Raw genomic sequence first — 18,159 nt, 5'->3', positions numbered from 1 at the left:
ACACCAACCCCCCCCCCCCAAAAAAAAAAAACAAACAGATTCTCAGCTACTTGTGCTTACAGTCCCTCATCAGGGTATGCAGACATGGCTCACACTGAGAATAATGGCTCACATTGGTTCAGTACAAAGTACTTCTCTTCTATCAAGCTTGGGATGTAGGTGCTAGTCTTACCCATTAGCCAGATGATGAACATGAGGCTTAGAAAGCTTAAAGTGACTTGTCTAGAGGCACACAGCTAGGCAATAGCAAAGTGAGAACTTGAAACCAGATCTTTTGACTATAAGTTCATTTTCTTTGTCTATTTTTGTTAAACAGCCTTGAAGGGTTTATCAGATACTTGACAAAAGGTCAGACTAACTATGACCCCTTGACATATGGAAGGACAACTCTAGGTTCAGTGGCTAGCCACCAAGCCACCCAGCTACCAGCTAACTGTCTGCAGTAAGTACCTAGTTCCTTCTGTGGTTCTCTGCCCACAGTACATGTTGGCTAATTGCCCCTTTCTCCATCTTTTTCTTTTCTTGTTCTCCATTTCTTCTTTTGCTTAAGTTTGAGGCCAAGAACATCACTTACTCTGCCAACCATCAAGATTTAAAAGTGTGCTGAGGGGGCAGCTGGGTGGCTCAGTGGATTGAGAGTCAGGCCCAGAAACAAGAGGTCCTGGATTCAAATCTGAACTCAGATACTTCCTAGACCCTGGGCAAGTCATTTGACTCTTATTGCCTAGCTCTTACCACTCTTCTGCCTTAGGATTAAAAAAAAAAAGTGTGCTGAGCCCTTGAGGCGACAGGGCTCCAAACATTGTTAGCAAAACTGAAGGTAGAGATATGGATGGGGATTCCAAAGTGCTTTTGTAGGAGGCTTCTTTCTTTCTTTCTTTCTTTCTTTCTTTCTTTCTTTCTTTCTTTCTTTCTTTCTTTCTTTCTTTCTTTCTTTCTTTCTTTCTTTCTTTCTTTCTTTCTTTCTTTCTTTCTTTCTTTCTTTCTTTCTTTCTTTCTTTCTTTCTTTCTTTCTTTCTTTCTTTCTTTCTTTCTTTCTTTCTTTCTTTCTTTCTTTCTTTCTTTCTTTCTTTCTTTCTTTCTTTCTTTCTTTCTTTCTTTCTTTCTTTCTTTCTTTCTTTCTTTCTTTCTTTCTTTCTTTCTTTCTTTCTTTCTTTCTTTCTTTCTTTCTTTCTTTCTTTCTTTCTTTCTTTCTTTCTTTCTTTCTTTCTTTCTTTCTTTCTTTCTTTCTTTCTTNTTCCTTCTTTCCTTCCTTCCTTCCTTCCTTCCTTCCTTCCTTCCTTCCTTCCTTCCTTCCTTCCTTCCTCTCTCTCTCTCTCCCTCCCTCCCTTCCTTCCTTCCTCCCTCTCTCTCTCCCCCTTTACTTTCTGTCCTTGTAACAACTCTAAGACAGAAGGGCAAAGACTAGGCAATGAGGATTAAATGACCTGCCTGGGGTTACACAGTAAAAAAGTGTCTGAGGTCAGATTTGAACCCAGTACCTTCTTTCTCCAGACCTGGCTCTCTATTCACTGTGCCATCTAGTTGTCCCACCTAAATTTGGATCTAGAAAGAACCTTGGATGTAATTTTGTCCAAACTCATTTTATAAAGTAGAAAAATAAGGTTCTTGGAATGGCCAAGCGATTTGTTCAAGGTCACACAGCAACATCCCCGTGACCCAAACCCCGGTCGTCTGAGAGCAGCAAGTCCAAGCTAGTGCCTGCGCCATGGTGAGTTGAGGATCCATGACTACTCCTTCATCGGAACACGTGTATACAAGTGCATGGCCCTCTGCCAAGCTGGGCCGCTTTGTCAGTGCTCGTCCTCTGAGCCACGCCGCTGGTTACTTATTAATTTGTGTGTGTATCATGTACGTTCTCTTCTTCCTTCCCAGCCGATCCCCGTGCAGGGATTGCTGTGCCTCGATGATCACCTTTCATGGAGCATGTTATGGAAACAGCTCTTGTCCCGCTCCTCATCGTGGAGCAGGCAGGCAGCTATTAATCAAGCTATGGGGATCTTGTTACTTGTCTGCTGACCAACGTTTGCTGTGTGCAGGGAACCACAGCAGAACTAGGTACCGCCACGGAGCTAGATGGCAGCGAGGTGGTTCAGTGGCTAGAGCATTGGACCTGGAGTTGGGAAGACCCGAGTTCAAACCTGGCCTTGGGTACTTCCTAGCTGTAGAGCCTTGGGCAAGTCCCTTCACCTTTTCCTGCCTCAGTTTCCTCATCTGTAAAATAGGAATAATATGAATAGCATCGATCTCCTAGGGTTGTTGTGAGGGAGAAAAATGAGATGACATTTGGAAAGTGGTTTACAGGGAAAGCTAGGTAGCACAGTGGATAAAGCACCAGGTCTGGAGTCCAGAGGATCTGGGTTCAAATTTAGCATTAGACATTTCCTAGCCATATGACCCTTGGCAAATCACTTCACTCCAACTGCCTAGCCTTAACTGTTATTCTGCCTTAGAATTGATATTTAATATTGATTAGTATCACACAGCTAGGAAGTATCTGAGGCTACACTTGAACCCAAGTCCTTCTGAATTCAAGCCTGACGCTTTAACCACTGTGCAACCTAGCTTCCCAAATATCTCATTTTGGGGGGATTTTTTGATGGGGATTTTCGGGACCAGAAGGAAGAATAAAAATGTGCCTGGGAACTGGAAAATACTCTCAAAAATTTTTTAAACCCCTTACCTTCCTTTTTTTTTTTTTGTATCTTATCTTCCATTTTAGAATCAATACTGTGTATTGGTTCCAAGGTAGAAGAGTGGTAAAGGCTGGGCAATGGAGGTTAAATGACTTGCCCAGGGCCATCCAGCTAGGAAGTGTCTGAGGCCACATTTGAACCAAGAACCCTTTATCTCTAGGCCTGATTCTCAATCCACTGAGCCACCTCCCTGCCCTCCCCCTCCAATATATATATTTTAAATCCTTACCTTCTGTCTTGAAGTCAATACAGTGTATTGGCTCCAAGGCAGAAGAGTGGTAAGGGTGGGCAATGGGGGTCAAGTGACTTGCCCAGGGTCACACAGCTGGGAAGTGTCTGAGGCCACATTTGAACCTAGGATCTCCCGTCTCTAGGTCTGGCTCTTGATCCACTGAGCTACCCAGCTGCCCCCTCCAATATACATTTTTAAAAACAAATTCAGTTGAGTGTGGATGCCGCATGGTGGGAGAGACAGAAACTTAATTATTTCAAGAATTCTTAAGGGGTGGCCACCTCCTGTAGGGCTAAGAGCAGACGTGGTGGGTCTGGTGTGGAGCCTGTATCATTCTTTACCTTCTGTCTTAGAATCAATATTGTGTATTAGTTTCAAGGCACAGCAGTAAGGACTAGGCCACCTAGCTATCCCCTTAATTATTTTTGCCCAGGCTAACTAGCTGCTAAGTTTGGGTATTTCTCTACTGTGGAAGGAATGGAAAATACTGCCAGTGCATGTGGATCCTAAGAAACCCCTCAGGGCTCACCCTTTGCCATCACCCTCTGGCTACTCAGCTTGCTCTGTGTGTCACTACTTAGGAGAGTCTGGGATCGACTCCTTCCGTGTCCTCACCTGGTGAAATCCTTTTCTTCCTTGAAGGATTGGTTTACCTGCCATTTACCTGCCAGTCCTGTTCCATGGGGGCCTCCTCATTTGCCACAGATGACAATGATTTCCTCTGCCTCAGATTTCACATAGAGATTTATCTGGACCTCTTCTCTGCATCTATTCCCACTGGACCATGTATTCTACATGAGTATGCACAGGGGGCAGTGACGGGTACCAGAAAGGGCGCTGGATCTGGACTTGGCCAATGTGGGTTGGAATCTTGATGCTCCTACATGACCTTAGGTGAATCAGCTAACTCTCTGAACCTTTGTTTTCTTCTCTTTAAAATGGGAAGGAGGGGGGTGCTGGGTGGCTCAGTGGATTGAGAACCAGGTCCGGAGACAGGAAGTCCTGGGTTCAAATTTGGCCCCAGACATTTCCCAGCTGTGCGACCCTGGGCAAGTCACTTACCCCTCATTGCCCAGCTCTTACCGATCTTCTGCTTTGGAACCAATACACAGTATTAACTCCAAGACAGAAAGTAAGGGTTGAAAAAAATAAAATGGGAAGGAGATGGACTAGCTGACTTCCAAGTCTTATGATGGTTCTGAGGGAACAGGATTATATAGTAAAAAGAGCATGAATTCTGGAGTCAGAGGACCTGGGTTAGTGTGTTAGCTGTGAGATATTGACCTGAACCTCAGTTTCCTTCTCTGTAAAATGAGCCTTGATGGCCTCCAAAGTTCTTATCTGCTCTAAAGCTATGTTTCAGCCCATCTTCAATTATAAACTCAATGAGGGAAGGGGCTGCACTGCATTGCATTAGGTCTTTGAATGCCCCTCCTCTAGCTGAGGCTACCCACCCGCCGAGGCTTGCAGAATTATATTACCCCACGTTGTGCCTGCTTACTCACCAGGTCCCCACTGGGCAGTCTGGTGACCCCTCTACTCACCGGGCTGCGAGTACACAGTTCCCACGTCCATCTTGAAGGACCCCACGAGGGTTCCGCTGCGTAGAAGGTTCTTGGAGTGAATCACCTTCCGGGCAGAACCAGCAGCCACCAGTCAGACTGGGCATAAGGCCGGCCATCCACAGGAGATGGGGTTGGGTTTACTGGGAAGGGGCACTGAGTGCATCAGTCTTTCTGGGGCTTTGGGTAATGGAGTGGCCAGCCTGAATATAATGGGTCATTGAAAGCACTAAATGAACATTAATTTGGGGAGGGTGGAAGGGGCCATGAGGTGGCAGGGGCATTGGCAGAGCCAGGGCTCCCCTCGGAGGCCTTGGAGGCACCCCCCTGCTCTCCGCCTCTCCTCCCCTGAGCTCCCTCCTCTCTCAGCTGCACCCCACTCAGGGCTCCTGCCCACACTCACCGAGATCTTGATGATCTTGTCGAACATGACATCAGGAGTGGAGTGGAAGTCGAAGACAAAGTACTGGAGGGGGGAAGGACCCAGGCCTACATGTCACCTAGCTGGCAGGTGATCTGCAGCAAGTGGCAGTGCCCGGAGCCTTCCTCCTGGCAGTGCCCGTCTGCACCCCCTAGCATGGCTCTGAGTGATGGCAGGAGATCCTGCCATGTCCCCTTAGCCATGGAGTTAGGACAAAGGAGAGGATGGAGCCTGCTTCCTCCCTGGGGAAGGGGGCCCTTTGCTCCCTAGGAACCCCTCATCTGAAAGGCTCCCTGGTACTGCCCCATCAGGGCTGGGCCAGTGCGGATAATGTGGGAAGCTGTAAAGGCCATGATGGACCAGTAGCCCGATTTGCAACCTTGAGGGATGGCTATGTCTGAACTGCTGCTTTGGTGAGGACAACTGGAAGCCATCAGGATTCATTGCTCCCTCGTGCCGACAGCTCCAGGGGCCTCTAGGACAACTACCAGTCAGCGCCTGTAGCGCTCACCCCTTAGCTCTGGGCCTGGGGCCAAGGCAGATGGTCCCCCAGAACCAGGGAGCAGGGAGAAGCGTAGCCCCATTTGCTAGAGGGAAGAGCTGGACTGTGTGCGAATTAGAAGCATGAAGAAGAAGAAGAAGAGGTGAATACAACCCAATTCTACTTAATATTCACAGTGATCCACTCAGTAATGAAGACAGAGACATGGGGACAGAGAGAGAACTCCAGGGAGAGAAAGGTTTGAGGGTTCAGATACAGAGGCTTAGCCGGGGTCAAATATAAACTCCTTGTCTCCCTTTGGTTTTTATGGACCCAGAACCTTGCACGGCGCCTGGTTCATAGTCGGCACTTAGTAAATACTCATTTATTGATTCTATGTGTATTTTATCTTTTCTGGGCCTCCTGCATTGTAATATAGACTCCTTGAGGGCCAGGACTATTTCTGATTTTGTCTTTGAGTTTCTAACATCTAGTACCTAGCTCCTGCCTGGCATACGGTAAGGGTTTAAGTGCTGGTTGAATGAATCCCAAACCATATTTCCTTGGTTTGATGTTGGGCTCTTGGCTATGGTGATGGAGATGTGATTGTGATATGAGTAAAGCAATAAGACTAAGAAAGGCCTTGGCTTCCTCCATTTTAATATGCTAGTGTGGATGGAGGAAACCATCAATTATGTGATGAGGTTGGGCTAAACCTAGACAATTTGTTATTTATTGTTTGTTATGTCTTTTCTTACCCCTCTTTCTCCCTTTCTTTCCCTAGCTACTCCAGAGTATAAAAAATTTCCGAGTTTCATTTTTGGTCTTTGTGGCATAAAGGATGGAGTCAGCTTAGGGTCAGGATAACTCAAGTTCAAATCCTGCCTCCGATACAGACAGCTCTGTCACCCTGGGAAAGTCAGTTAACTCCTCAGTGCTTCCAAAAACTCAAGCCTCACTTACCATTAGTGGCAGCAGTTTCTATACTAGAAGATGCCCACACAGGTAAAATCATAGGTCTGGACTAAAACCCTAAACCAAATCAAAAGCTTGCTTGATCAATTTTTATTGAATTGGGCTGAATCTCCATCTATTTGTTGGAAATGGTTTTGAGGAGCCCATGTAGAATCTGTGACTATGGGAAACCCACTCTGGGTGAGCACACAAAGAATGGAGAGCTCACTCCTGGGAACATAATTGTTTTGATGAACAAAAAAAGAAAGTTCCTTTGTCATGAAAATGTTTTCCAGCTAAAGTTGGGCTCCTTTATAGGGAAGAGACAAGGAATAAACAAGAGCTTGAGTATTTGGGCTAGGGAAAAACAATGAACCGTGTAGTCAGGATCTCATGGAAGACCTACATAAAGATGATGAAAATGGGAGAATTTCATTGAACCCAAATACAGGGTTCTTTCTCCTTAGACAAAGTCTTGCTCCATGGGCTCTTGATGTTGAAGTGAGATTGGGTTGTTGAGGTTGACCGTGCCAACCAGTGGAATGCCAGCTCTGTTAGGGTCTTCCAAGATAGAAGAACATCAAGCCTAGGTTCAATATCAGGTTGTATATGTTACCTGGTGACTAGCTGTAGGTGACTTCTGAGTTTTTGAGTTCTGAAAGGCTCTACCCCAGGTTGGCCACAAGGTTATGCATTTTGGGCTATAGAAAATCTTGAAAGTGTTCTACAAAGAGGCTTATGCAATGATCAGGTTGGCATCATGGATGGAGTGCTGAACTTGCTAGGAGGACTTTAATTCAAATCTCACCTCAGACTCTTCCTAGTCATGTGTCCTTAGGCAAATAAATTAACCTTTCTCAACATCAGTGTTCTCATCTATAAAAATGGAGATAATAATAGCACTTGCCTTGTAGGGTTGCTAGGAGGGTCAAACCTTAAAGCATTATACAAATGCTAGTCATAATTATTTTTATTGTTTTTAGTCTATTTGCTCTTTATTAATCAATTAATCATTAAATTTTATTAATCAATCAGTCAATTAATTAATGATATTCCTACTTTCTCCAGAAATGGATTGAGTATTTTGATATTGAGAATACAAACATGGTTGCATTTTCATTTTTTAAAATTTATTTCATTACTTTTGTTGTTGTTATAGATGTTTAAAAGTAAGCCTTTGGGTTGTGTTCCTCCAACACAAGGAGAAAAATTTTGAGTTTTAAAGTTTCTAGTTTTGATTTTGAGTTTCCAAATTCTTGGAATCCCATAAGGAAGACTAGACCCTTATATTGATCAGGGGCTCTTCCATCATCAAGGATGAGTCCTTTAATATAGTTCTATTACTAGTAATAATGAAAGTTTGCATTTATATAGTGCTTTAATCTTTGCAACATGCTTGTCTTGCTGTCAAAGGGCCTGGGTCAAATCTCTGTTCTGCCATTTGCTCTGTGTATCAGGGCCTTATTTAAAGGCACAGATGGAATGGGCACATTGAGGCATTGTAGGTGGCATTGTAAATTAGTCTAAACCATCCAGGAAAACAAGTTGGAAATATGCCCCCCCCCCAAATCACTAAACTGTGCATACTTTTTGACTAAATGATATTAATAGTAGATCACTACCCCCAAAGAAAGAGGAAAAGGATCTATAGGTACAAAAATATTTAGAGCAGTTAACTATTTTTTGGAGGGGCAAAGAACTGGAAACCAAGGAGATGCTCATCACTTGGAGAACGGTGGAATATTATGGTATATGAATTTAATGGAATAGTTATGCTGTAAGAAATGATGAAAGGGATGACTTCAGAGAAATCTTGATACACACTTAAATGAACTGCTGGTACATAGTGAAATGAGGAGAACCAGGAGAACAATTTATACAATAACAACAATACAAGAAACTTTGAATGACTTAAAACTCTGATTGTTGTAATAAACAATCATGATTTCAAAGGGCCAATGATGGAGCAGGTCATCCATCTTCGGATGGAGGGATATAGAATGGGACATACAGTTTTGGATTTGGACAAGGCAGGGATTTATTTTTTTCTTGGTTATGTATATTTGTTACAAGTGTTTTCTTTTAATTTTCCAATTTGAGAAGAGTACGTGGAAGGAAGAAAAAATTAAAGATTACAGGGGGCAGCTGGGTAGCTCAGTGGAGTGAGAGCCAGGCCTAGAGACAGGAGGTCCTAGGTTCAAACCCGGCCTCAGCCACTTCCCAGCTGTGTGATCCTGGGCAGGTCACTTGACCCCCATTGCCCACCCTTACCAATCTTCCACCTATGAGACAATACACCGAAGTACAAGGGTTAAAAAAAAATTAAAGATTACTAATTGAAAAAAAATAAAAACATAGATGACTTGGTCATCACATTTGCAGATGAAACAAAGTTGGGAGAAATAGCTAATACATTGGATTACATAGTTAGGATCCAAAAAGATCTTGATGGATTCGAGTACTGGACTGAATCTAGTAAGATGAAATTCAAGAGAAATAAAGCTTCATATTTGAGTTTTAAAAAATCAACTTTACAAGCACAGGATGAAAGAAACATGGAAAAATAGCCATTGTTACAAGGGATTTTTTTTCTTTTAAACTGGGGATAGAGTGAAAAGAAATACTTTTGAACTAAAAGTGAAACAAAATAAAAAAAAAATTTAAATGTTCTCTATATACTGAAATATACACATTTTATCTCCCCTATAGAACAGAAGGTCCCTGAGGGAAAGGGGTGTTTTTTTTGGTAGATCTTTTCACTCCCAATATCTAATATATTGCCTGGGACATAGACACTTAACACATGCTTACTGATTGGTTGAAACATGAATTCCATGAATGGTATTCTTCTATTTCTGCCTACAAGTCTTAAGGCCTGGATAGGAGACTAATTGCCTTTGAGGAACCCAAAAAGCTGGAGGGAACAAGACTACTAAGATTTCTCTTCCCCACTCTAGTGGATAAAATTCCAGTTTCCAAGAGGGACTGAAAAGAGGTTCAGACAACTGCAGAAAACACTTGTGAGAAGTAACCCTGCAGTTATTCCCCAGAAGGGAAAAGGTAGGTTGGCACACAGATCCCCAGGCTCTGTACCCCACCTTGGCAGAGCAAAGGATGTGGTCCTGGGACCAATGGGGAGCCTGAAAGAGGCTGGACTGTGGGACGGCTGACCTATAAGCTAAGTTGTCACAGAGCGATTAGATGGGCATTGACTAGTGCTCTGTGAGACCTAGGGGCTGTGTAGGACTAGGGATAAAGAATAAAGAATATCTATATCTGTATATAGATATGGCTGTAGGAGATATCCCGTTTCTTGGGGTTCTTGGGATTGATCAGGGATTCCTGCCTAGGAGCAGAGAAGCCAAGACTTCTATATAGCAGGATAGGACCCTCTTCCACAGTCCCTCCCATATCTTGGGACCACAGGGTCACTGACCTCATTATAATAGGGGCAGTTGGTTGACTCCTTCATGGATGTGTATTTTTTGTCATCTCCCACCTCCACACACACTACAGGGTCCATGTTCAGCCCCACGAGCTGCCGAGCTTCAATAACTGTGATGCTGACCTGGATGAAGACCAGAAAGGCATTAAAAGGGGGGCAGACTGTAAAGGTGAGGGTACTGTGAATAAATGTCCTTTTGGATTCTTAAACTCTTCCCTTCTGCCTTAGAATTAATGCTAAGTATTGGTTTTAAGGTTGAAGAGCAGTAAGGGCTAGGCAATTGGGGTTAAGTGATTTGCCCAGGGTCATCCAGCTAGGAAGTGTCTGAGGCCAGATTTGAATCTAGGATCTTCCATCTCTAAGACCCTCTATCCACTGAGCCACCAACCTGCACTCTTGACACTAGGAGTGTCCTGAATTCAATTCAATTCAATTCTACTAATACTTTTTTTTCCCCATTTTTATTGTCATGCAAAACACACTTCCATATTGGTCATTGTTGTAAGTGCCCACTCATACAAAACCAGAATCCCAAAATAAAACCAAAGATACACTGATGGAAAAGATGACTCCAACAGTTCCTTTATTATCTATTAATACTTTTGTTATATATATTATATCATATATATTATATAATAATAGATAATATTATCTATTAATTCTTTCTAAGCATCTACTTGATACAAATTCAGGGCAAGTTATGTGACTCACAGAACCGAATATCTGAGCTTCTGCCTAGGGAAAGCCACTATTTCTTACTAAGCTACACAAAAAGGATATATATTTCATGCCTTCAGTGTAAGCTTCCTTTATTTCTCCAGTGCCAATTGCATTATTTTTTAAAAATAAAAAAAATTAAATTTACATTTATTTAAAAAATAAAACCCCTTACTTTCTGTTTTAGAATCAATATTGTGTATTGGTTCTAAGGCAGAAAAATGGTAATGGCTAGGCAATGGGGGTTAAGTGGCTTGCCCAAGGAAGTGTCTGAGGCTAGATTTGAACCCAGGTCTTTCTGACTACAGACCTGACACTCTATCCACTGTGCCACTTAGCCATCCCCATAAAGCTTTATTATCGTTATCCTCAGCCGTGTCTGGCACATGGTAGGTGCCTATTAAGTGTTTGTTGATTGATATTTTCTCTTGTTATATCAAGCCAAATCACTTTTATAGTTTATCCCTCCTATCAGATTATAAACAGCTTGAGCGCAGGCATTTTATCATTTTTTATCTCTATGCCTTGGACATTGTTGACACTTGATGAATTGAATTAAACGAAGAAAGTGTTTATTTTGCAACAACTCTGATAGATGGTAGGATATTTGTTATGACTCATATCATCGCTCCCATCACCATGGACTTGGGCTTTTTTTTCTTTTTTTGGTTTTGAAGTAGGCTGGTTAGTCGGCTTTCCTTCCAGATGGGGACAGAGTGACAGATGGAGTGACTAACACGTCCGGAGGATATAACCAAAAGCTGCCAAAGAGATTGTACCAGACTGGGCACAGGTTGACTTCTGCCTGGCACAGTCAGAGGTATGTGAGGTTTTCTCACTCTGGATCGGTTGGGTTAATTTGCAAAGCATTCTGGGAAGCTCCTTGGCTCTCAAGAGATAGAGGTGGAGCTAAATGATTAAAAGAAATGATGAAGAAATCAGAGCTATTTATGAAAAAATATCTAGATCATTATAGATTAGAGAAATACAAACCAAACCAACTCTGTGATATCAACTTGTACCTATCAGATTATCTTAAATGATAAAAGGGCAAAACAACAAATGTTGGAGGGGATGTGGAAAGGGATGAGGACACTAATACATAGTTGGTAGAACTGTGATCCAGTCATTTTGGAGAGCAATATGGAATGATGTTAAAGAGTTATAAAACTGTGTATGACTTTTGACCCAGCAATATCACTATTAGATGTTTCCTAAGGTGATCAGGGAGAAAGGAAAAGAACCTTTTTTATACAGCAGCTCTCTTTGGGGTGACAAAGAACTGGAAATTGAGGGGATGCCCATCATTTGGGGAATGTCTAAACAAGTTGTGGCATATGGTTGTGATGGAATACTACTATACCAAAAGAAATGATGAGAGGGTTAATTTTAGGAAAATGTGGAAGAGCTATATGAAATTATGAAGAACGAAAAGAGCAGGACCAAGGAAACATTGAACCCGGAATCAGGTAGACAAGTCTTCCTGATTTCAAATCTGGCCTCATTAACTGTGTGACCCTGGACAAGTCACTTCATCCTGTTTGCCTCTGTAAAAAAAAAGGGTTGGAGAAGGAAATGGCAAACCACTCCAGCATCTCTGCCAAGAAAACCCCAAATGGTGTTACAAAAAGTTAGACACAACTGAACAATAATGAAAGAAGTAGAATGAGTCTTGAGTGGTTGCTGAATGGGTTTCTAGAGAATTTAAGGATGTTAGGGTCAGTCCTGGTGTCAGTATGTGCCAGATGTAGATACAGAGATATAGAGAGCATTCTTGTTCAGGTATGGGTTGGACCAGATAGCCTGAGAGGCTCCTTCTGATTCAGAGTTTTTATGATCAATTCAATGCATAATGTATATATTAAGTAAGGCCCACATAGGGAAATGGCAAACTACTCTAGTATCTTTCCTGAGAAAACCCACCAAAAATGAAGTCATAAAGAGTTGGGCATGAGTGAAATGACTGAAAAAAATACGCTAAGACATTGTGATAGGAACTAGGAGTACAAAGACAAATTTGGAACAAGATCTGCTTTCAGGGAGCATCTACTCTATGAAATCCTATGATTCTGTGATTTTAAAGCAAACCCCTTGCAATCTTTTAGTATTGTATCAAATTAAGGAGGTCACTTACTCAGTGATTAACAATAACCTATGCTTACAGAGTATGTTAAGGCTTACAAAGCACTTTCTTCACAACAGTCCTCTGAAGGAGAGAGTACAAATAGCCTCAACACCATTTAAAGATGTAGAGGCTGAAGATCTGAGCAAGTGTCTGAGGTGGGTGGGATTTGAACCCAGATCTTCTGACTCCAAGTCCAACATTATGCTGCCTCTGTTAAGTTATAGTGGGGAGGAACCTGAAATGTCATTTCATTAAATTCTCTCATTTTGCAGATGGCAAAACTGAGGACTAGAGAGCTAGCTTGCCCAAGATTATAACTAGTTGGTGGTAGATATTTACCTTATTTATTCAAACATCCGGTCAACAGGTGACCAGACTGCTTTTTTCTGCATGACTATATAATTAAAGCAGATTAAAAAATAACAAGCAGTCATGATTTATATGGAAGAATATTTTCAATTTGTCTTGGCAAATGCCTCCACTGCTGCATGTCCCTATTCCTCTTCTGACTGCCAGATCATAAGGACACAGCTAGGACCCCAAGATCCATACCTGTGAACCCATCAGGCTTAATGAACTCAAGAGAATCCAGGTGGAAGAGACATTTGGGTTCAAGCCCCAACCTACCTGGTAATCCATAGGTCTTCCAGCGCTTGGCTCCATCTTGATGTCAGGCTTGGACCTGAGGGGAAGAAATGCACATTCCTCAGTGGTGCGGAGGAGAGGGAGCCTGAGAAAGGCTCTGGAGGCTCTGAAGGTCTGAGAAATGAGGTCTGCAAGTCAACTTTGTTCTGCCCTCCCATAGACAATGGGTTGTGGATGGGGGTGGAGTAAAAATTAAATGCAAAATAATCATAGATTCAGAACCAGAAGGGATCTTAGAAGTAATTTAGTCCAATCCCCAGATTTTACAGATAAAGAAATTGAGGCATGGAAAGGGTGAATAACTTGACTGATGTCACAGATATTGAGTGTCAGAACTGAGATTTGAACAGAGGGATTTTTTTACATTTATTTATTTATTTATTTGTTTATTTAAGAATATTTTTCCATGGTTACATGATTCATGTGAACAGAGGTCTTTTGACTCCAAATCCAACACTCTTCCCAATGGATCGTGATGAGGGGTGTGAGGAACAGAGGGCAGCAAAGCCCCCGTACTCAGCTCCTTCTCACCCCAAGTCTTGAAGCCTATGAAGGGTCTATTGCTTGCTAGTGTCTGAGGCGACTGGGCCAGAGGGGTGATCCTCACCTCTTATTGGAGACATTGGTAGTAAGTGCAGTGACAGAGGCCAAGGAGATAGAGTCGGGGTCCAAGCCATCTCCAAGACGAATGGCTAGGCGGTCAAGGTCCTCCATCTCAAGTACAGCTGGTTCATCTGGTGGAAGAACAAGGATGGTTGAGAGGTAAATATGGTGGGATTCCCGGAGGTTCTTTTGGGCAGTTACTGCTTACAAGTAAAATAAAGGGCTGATTCTGAAGAGCCAGCTTGAGAGGGGGGTATTTTATTCCAACCAGCATCACCTTCTCCCAAACCTATTAATCAATCGATCAATAAATATTTATTAAGTGCCTTCTGTGGTCCTGGCACTGTCGTAGGCAATGGAGATACTGGTTCACAGAAGGAAATATTCTCTTGTTTAAAACTCTTACAGTAGTGTGTATTCATTTTAGTCATATATGACTTTTCATGATCCCTTTTGGGGTTTTATTGGAGAAAATCCAAGAGTAGATTGCCATTTCCTTCTCCAGCTCATTTTATAGATGAACAAACTGAGGCAAACAAAGTTAAGTGACATGTCCAGGACCATGAAGCCAGGAAGTGTCTGAGGCTTGGATTTGAGCTCAGGTCTTCCTGACTCCAGATTCAGTAGACTATCCACGGAGCCAACTAGCCACCCCCCTCTAGATACTCTCCAACTTAACATCATTTCTAAACTATGAAACCCAGCACTGAGAACAATACTACAGATGAGCTCTGACAAAAAGCAGAATACAATGGTACTGTCTATCATTTCTGTATTCCTCTATGCATGCCCTTAATGCAGATCAAACTGCATGAGCTTTTGTTGGCTTCTTATTAACTGAACTTACAATTCACTAAAACCCCTTGATCTTTTTCAAAACAACTGCCATCTCTCTATGTCTTCCCATCTTATGCTTGGGAAGCTGATGTTTTGTGCCCAAGATCAAGACTTGATATCTATCTCTACTGAATTTCATCTTATAGATCTAGCTCAATGTTCCAGAGGTGTCAAAACAGAGCCTGCTGATCACATCATCCCAGAATACCATAATGCTTCAGATTGCACCTGAGTCAGGTTAAAATATAACTGGAAAATATTTAGTAAACTAAATAAAAATACAACAGAATATAGATAATACTAACATGTGGTTTTCTAAGTCAATATGCAACCCTTGGGATTCCCATGTATAATTTAGGGACCCCCATTTCTATTTGAGTTTGATACTACTACTTTAACCTATTAAGGTCCTTTTGGACCCCACCTTTGTCATCTACTTTGTTGGGTATCCCTATGAGCTTCATATTATCTGCAGATATATGAACATACCATCTCCACTTTGAGTCAGATCATTGACAAGAATGAACAAAACAAGGTCAAGCACAGATCCTTTGGAATATCCCACTAGAGACTTTCTGCCATATTGACACTGAACCATTAACAACTGCCCTTTGAATCTATCCATCCAACCAGTTCTGAATCCATTTGATAGTATTATTACCTAATTCATACTTCTCTATCTTCATGAGAGTAATGTAAGTTAACTTTACCAAAAGCTTTGAAAAAAATCCAATTAAACTATTCAGCATTTCCCTTATTTCCATTCTGTCAAAAAAGGAAATAAGCTTAGTCTGGCAGAATTCTGTTCTTGTTCAGCTTTTCTCTTCCCCTGCTGGAGCCCTGTTGCTATTCATTAAAAAGAAAACTGAGAATTGAATATAAGAAAACCACTGAATTAACAAATAAAAGTAGGAGTTGGTTTTATTGGAATAAAACAACAAAACAGATAAACCATTAGATAATACGATTTAAGAAAGAGAAGAAAACCAAATCACAAGCATCAAAAATGAAAAGGGTGAATACGCCACCAAAAATGAAGATGAAATTAAAGCAATTATTAGCAATTATTTTTGCCCCATTATATGCCAACAAATTTAACAGTTTAAGTGAAATGGAAGAATCCTTACAAAAACATAAACTGCCTAAATTAACAGAAGAGGAAATAGAATATCTAAATAAACCTATTTTACAAAAAGAAATCCAACAAGCCATAAATGAGCTTCCTAAGAAAAAAATCATCAGGACAAGATGGATTTATAAGTAGAATCTACCAAATATTTAAAGATCAACTAATTGCAATATTAGATGGATTATTTGGAATAATAGGCAAAGAAGGAGTCCTACTAAGTTCTTTTTAGGAAATATGCTGATACCTAAATCAGAAAGAGCAAAAACAGAGAAAGAAAATCATAGACCAATTTCACTAATGAATATTGATGTAAAAATCTTAAATGAAATACTAGCTAGGAGACTACAACAATATATCCCAAAGATTATACCAGGTATACCAGGAATGCAGGGCTGGTTCAATATAAAGAAAAGGATTAGCATAATTGATTTTATTGATAATGAAAATAACAAAAATCATATGATTACATCCATAGATGTCAAACAAACTTTTGACAAAATATAGTACTCATTACTATTAAAAAAACACTTGAAAGCATAGGTATAGGTGAATTTATCCTTAAAATAAGAAGCATCTTCCTAAAACCATCAGCAAGCATTGTCTATAGTGGGGATAACCTAAAAGCCTTCCTTCCCATTAAGACCAGGAGTGAATCAACACCATAATGCTCCAGATTGCACCTGAGTCAGATTAAAATATAACTGGAAAATATTTAGTAAACCAAATAAAAATACAACAGGATATAGATAATACTAATATGTGATTTTCTAAGTCAATATGCAGCCCTTGGGATTCTCATATATAATCACCAATATTAATCAGTATTATTCTAGAAATGCTAGTAATAGCAATAGGAGAAGAAAAAGAAATGGAGGACTCAGAATGGGCAATGAGGCTATCTCTTTTTGCAGACAATATGATGATATATTTGGAAAATCCCTGAAAAGCTAATTGAAACAATGAATGATTTTAGCAAAGTAACAGATATAAAATAAGCCCACATAAATCATCAGCATTTCTATATGTCACCAGAAAAGCCTTGCAAAAAGAGATAATAACAGATAACTCTAGAAAATATAAAATATCTGGGGATATCTTTGCCAAGACAAAGTCAGGAACTACGCAAACATAATTATATGACATTTTTGTACAAATAAGGTCAAATTTAAGTAATTGGAGAAATGATAATTGTTCATAGATGGGCTGAATCAATAAAAATGACAGTTCTACCTAAATCAATCTACTTATTCAGTCCCATCAATTAAATTGACAAAATATTTTATTGAGCCAGAAAAAATAATAATGTATTTTTGAAAAGATTAAAAATATCAAAGCAATTAATAAAAATATATAATATATATAGGAAGACAGCCTAGAAGAACCAGATTTTAAATTGTTGTTAAGGCTGTGATTATCAAAACTATCTGGTACTGGTTAAATAGAATAGATAAACAATTTATAGTAGCAAATGATTATAGTAGCCTTAGGTTTGATAAATATAAAGATTGAAGCTTTCAGGATAAGAATTCACTGTTTGGTAAAAATTGTTGGGAAAATGGAAAACAGTCTGGTATAAAACTAGGTATAGACCAATATCTTGCACCATTTTCCAAGATAGTTCAAAATGGATATATGATCTAGACATAAAGGGGGAGTATCTTAAATAAAGCCAAAGAACATGCAACATACTAAATCAGATTTATGGATAGGAGAAAAATTATGAATAAACAAGAGATAGAGAGCATTGTGAGATGTAAAATGGATAATTTAGATTATATTAAATTTAAATGTTTTTGTACAAATAAAACCAATGTAGCCAAGATCAGAATGAAAGCAGAAACCCTAGAAAAACAGTTTATTGGATAAAGGCTTCAAATCTCAAATGTATAGAGAACTTTTTCAAACCTATAAGAATATGAATCATTCCCAAACTGATAAATGGTCAAAAGATATGAACAGGAATTATTTGGAAGAAATCAAAGCTATATGTAGTCATATGAAAAAAAAATGCTCTAAACCATTCTTGATTAGAGAAATGCAAATTAAAATGACTACAAGATACCTAATACCTATCAGATTGGCTAAAATGATAGAAGGGGAAAATGACAAATGTTGGAGGGGATATGGGAAAATTGAGATACTAATATACTCTTGGTGAAACTATGAATTGGTCCAACCATTTTTGAAAACAATCTGAAATTATTTCCAAAGAGTTAAAAAACTGTGGATCCTTTGGATCCAGGAACACCACCATTAAGTCTGTTTCCCAAGGTGGTCAAGGAAAAGGAAAAGAATATATATATATATATATA

General features: G+C 40.3%; 1 protein-coding gene across 2 annotated transcripts in view; it reads right to left on the bottom strand.

Moving 5' to 3' along the window:
• The window catches only part of OTOF (otoferlin), a 179,830-nt gene that overhangs the window by 61,316 nt on the left and 100,355 nt on the right, over positions 1–18,159 (bottom strand). For both annotated transcript variants that reach the window (XM_044661011.1, XM_044661012.1), the window contains exons 9-13: positions 13,886–14,017; positions 13,261–13,315; positions 9,783–9,914; positions 4,894–4,956; positions 4,473–4,557 (exon numbers count right to left, since the gene is read on the bottom strand). In XM_044661011.1, the coding sequence (XP_044516946.1) occupies positions 4,473–4,557; positions 4,894–4,956; positions 9,783–9,914; positions 13,261–13,315; positions 13,886–14,017 (467 nt within the window). The remainder of the gene's footprint in view (positions 1–4,472; positions 4,558–4,893; positions 4,957–9,782; positions 9,915–13,260; positions 13,316–13,885; positions 14,018–18,159) is intronic.

Source organism: Gracilinanus agilis, chromosome 2, assembly GCF_016433145.1.
Source record: "Gracilinanus agilis isolate LMUSP501 chromosome 2, AgileGrace, whole genome shotgun sequence".
In the NCBI taxonomy this organism is placed as follows: domain Eukaryota; kingdom Metazoa; phylum Chordata; class Mammalia; order Didelphimorphia; family Didelphidae; genus Gracilinanus; species Gracilinanus agilis.
The sequence above is the reverse complement of the archived record's forward strand: the minus strand, read 5'-3'. Positions and strand labels throughout refer to the sequence as shown.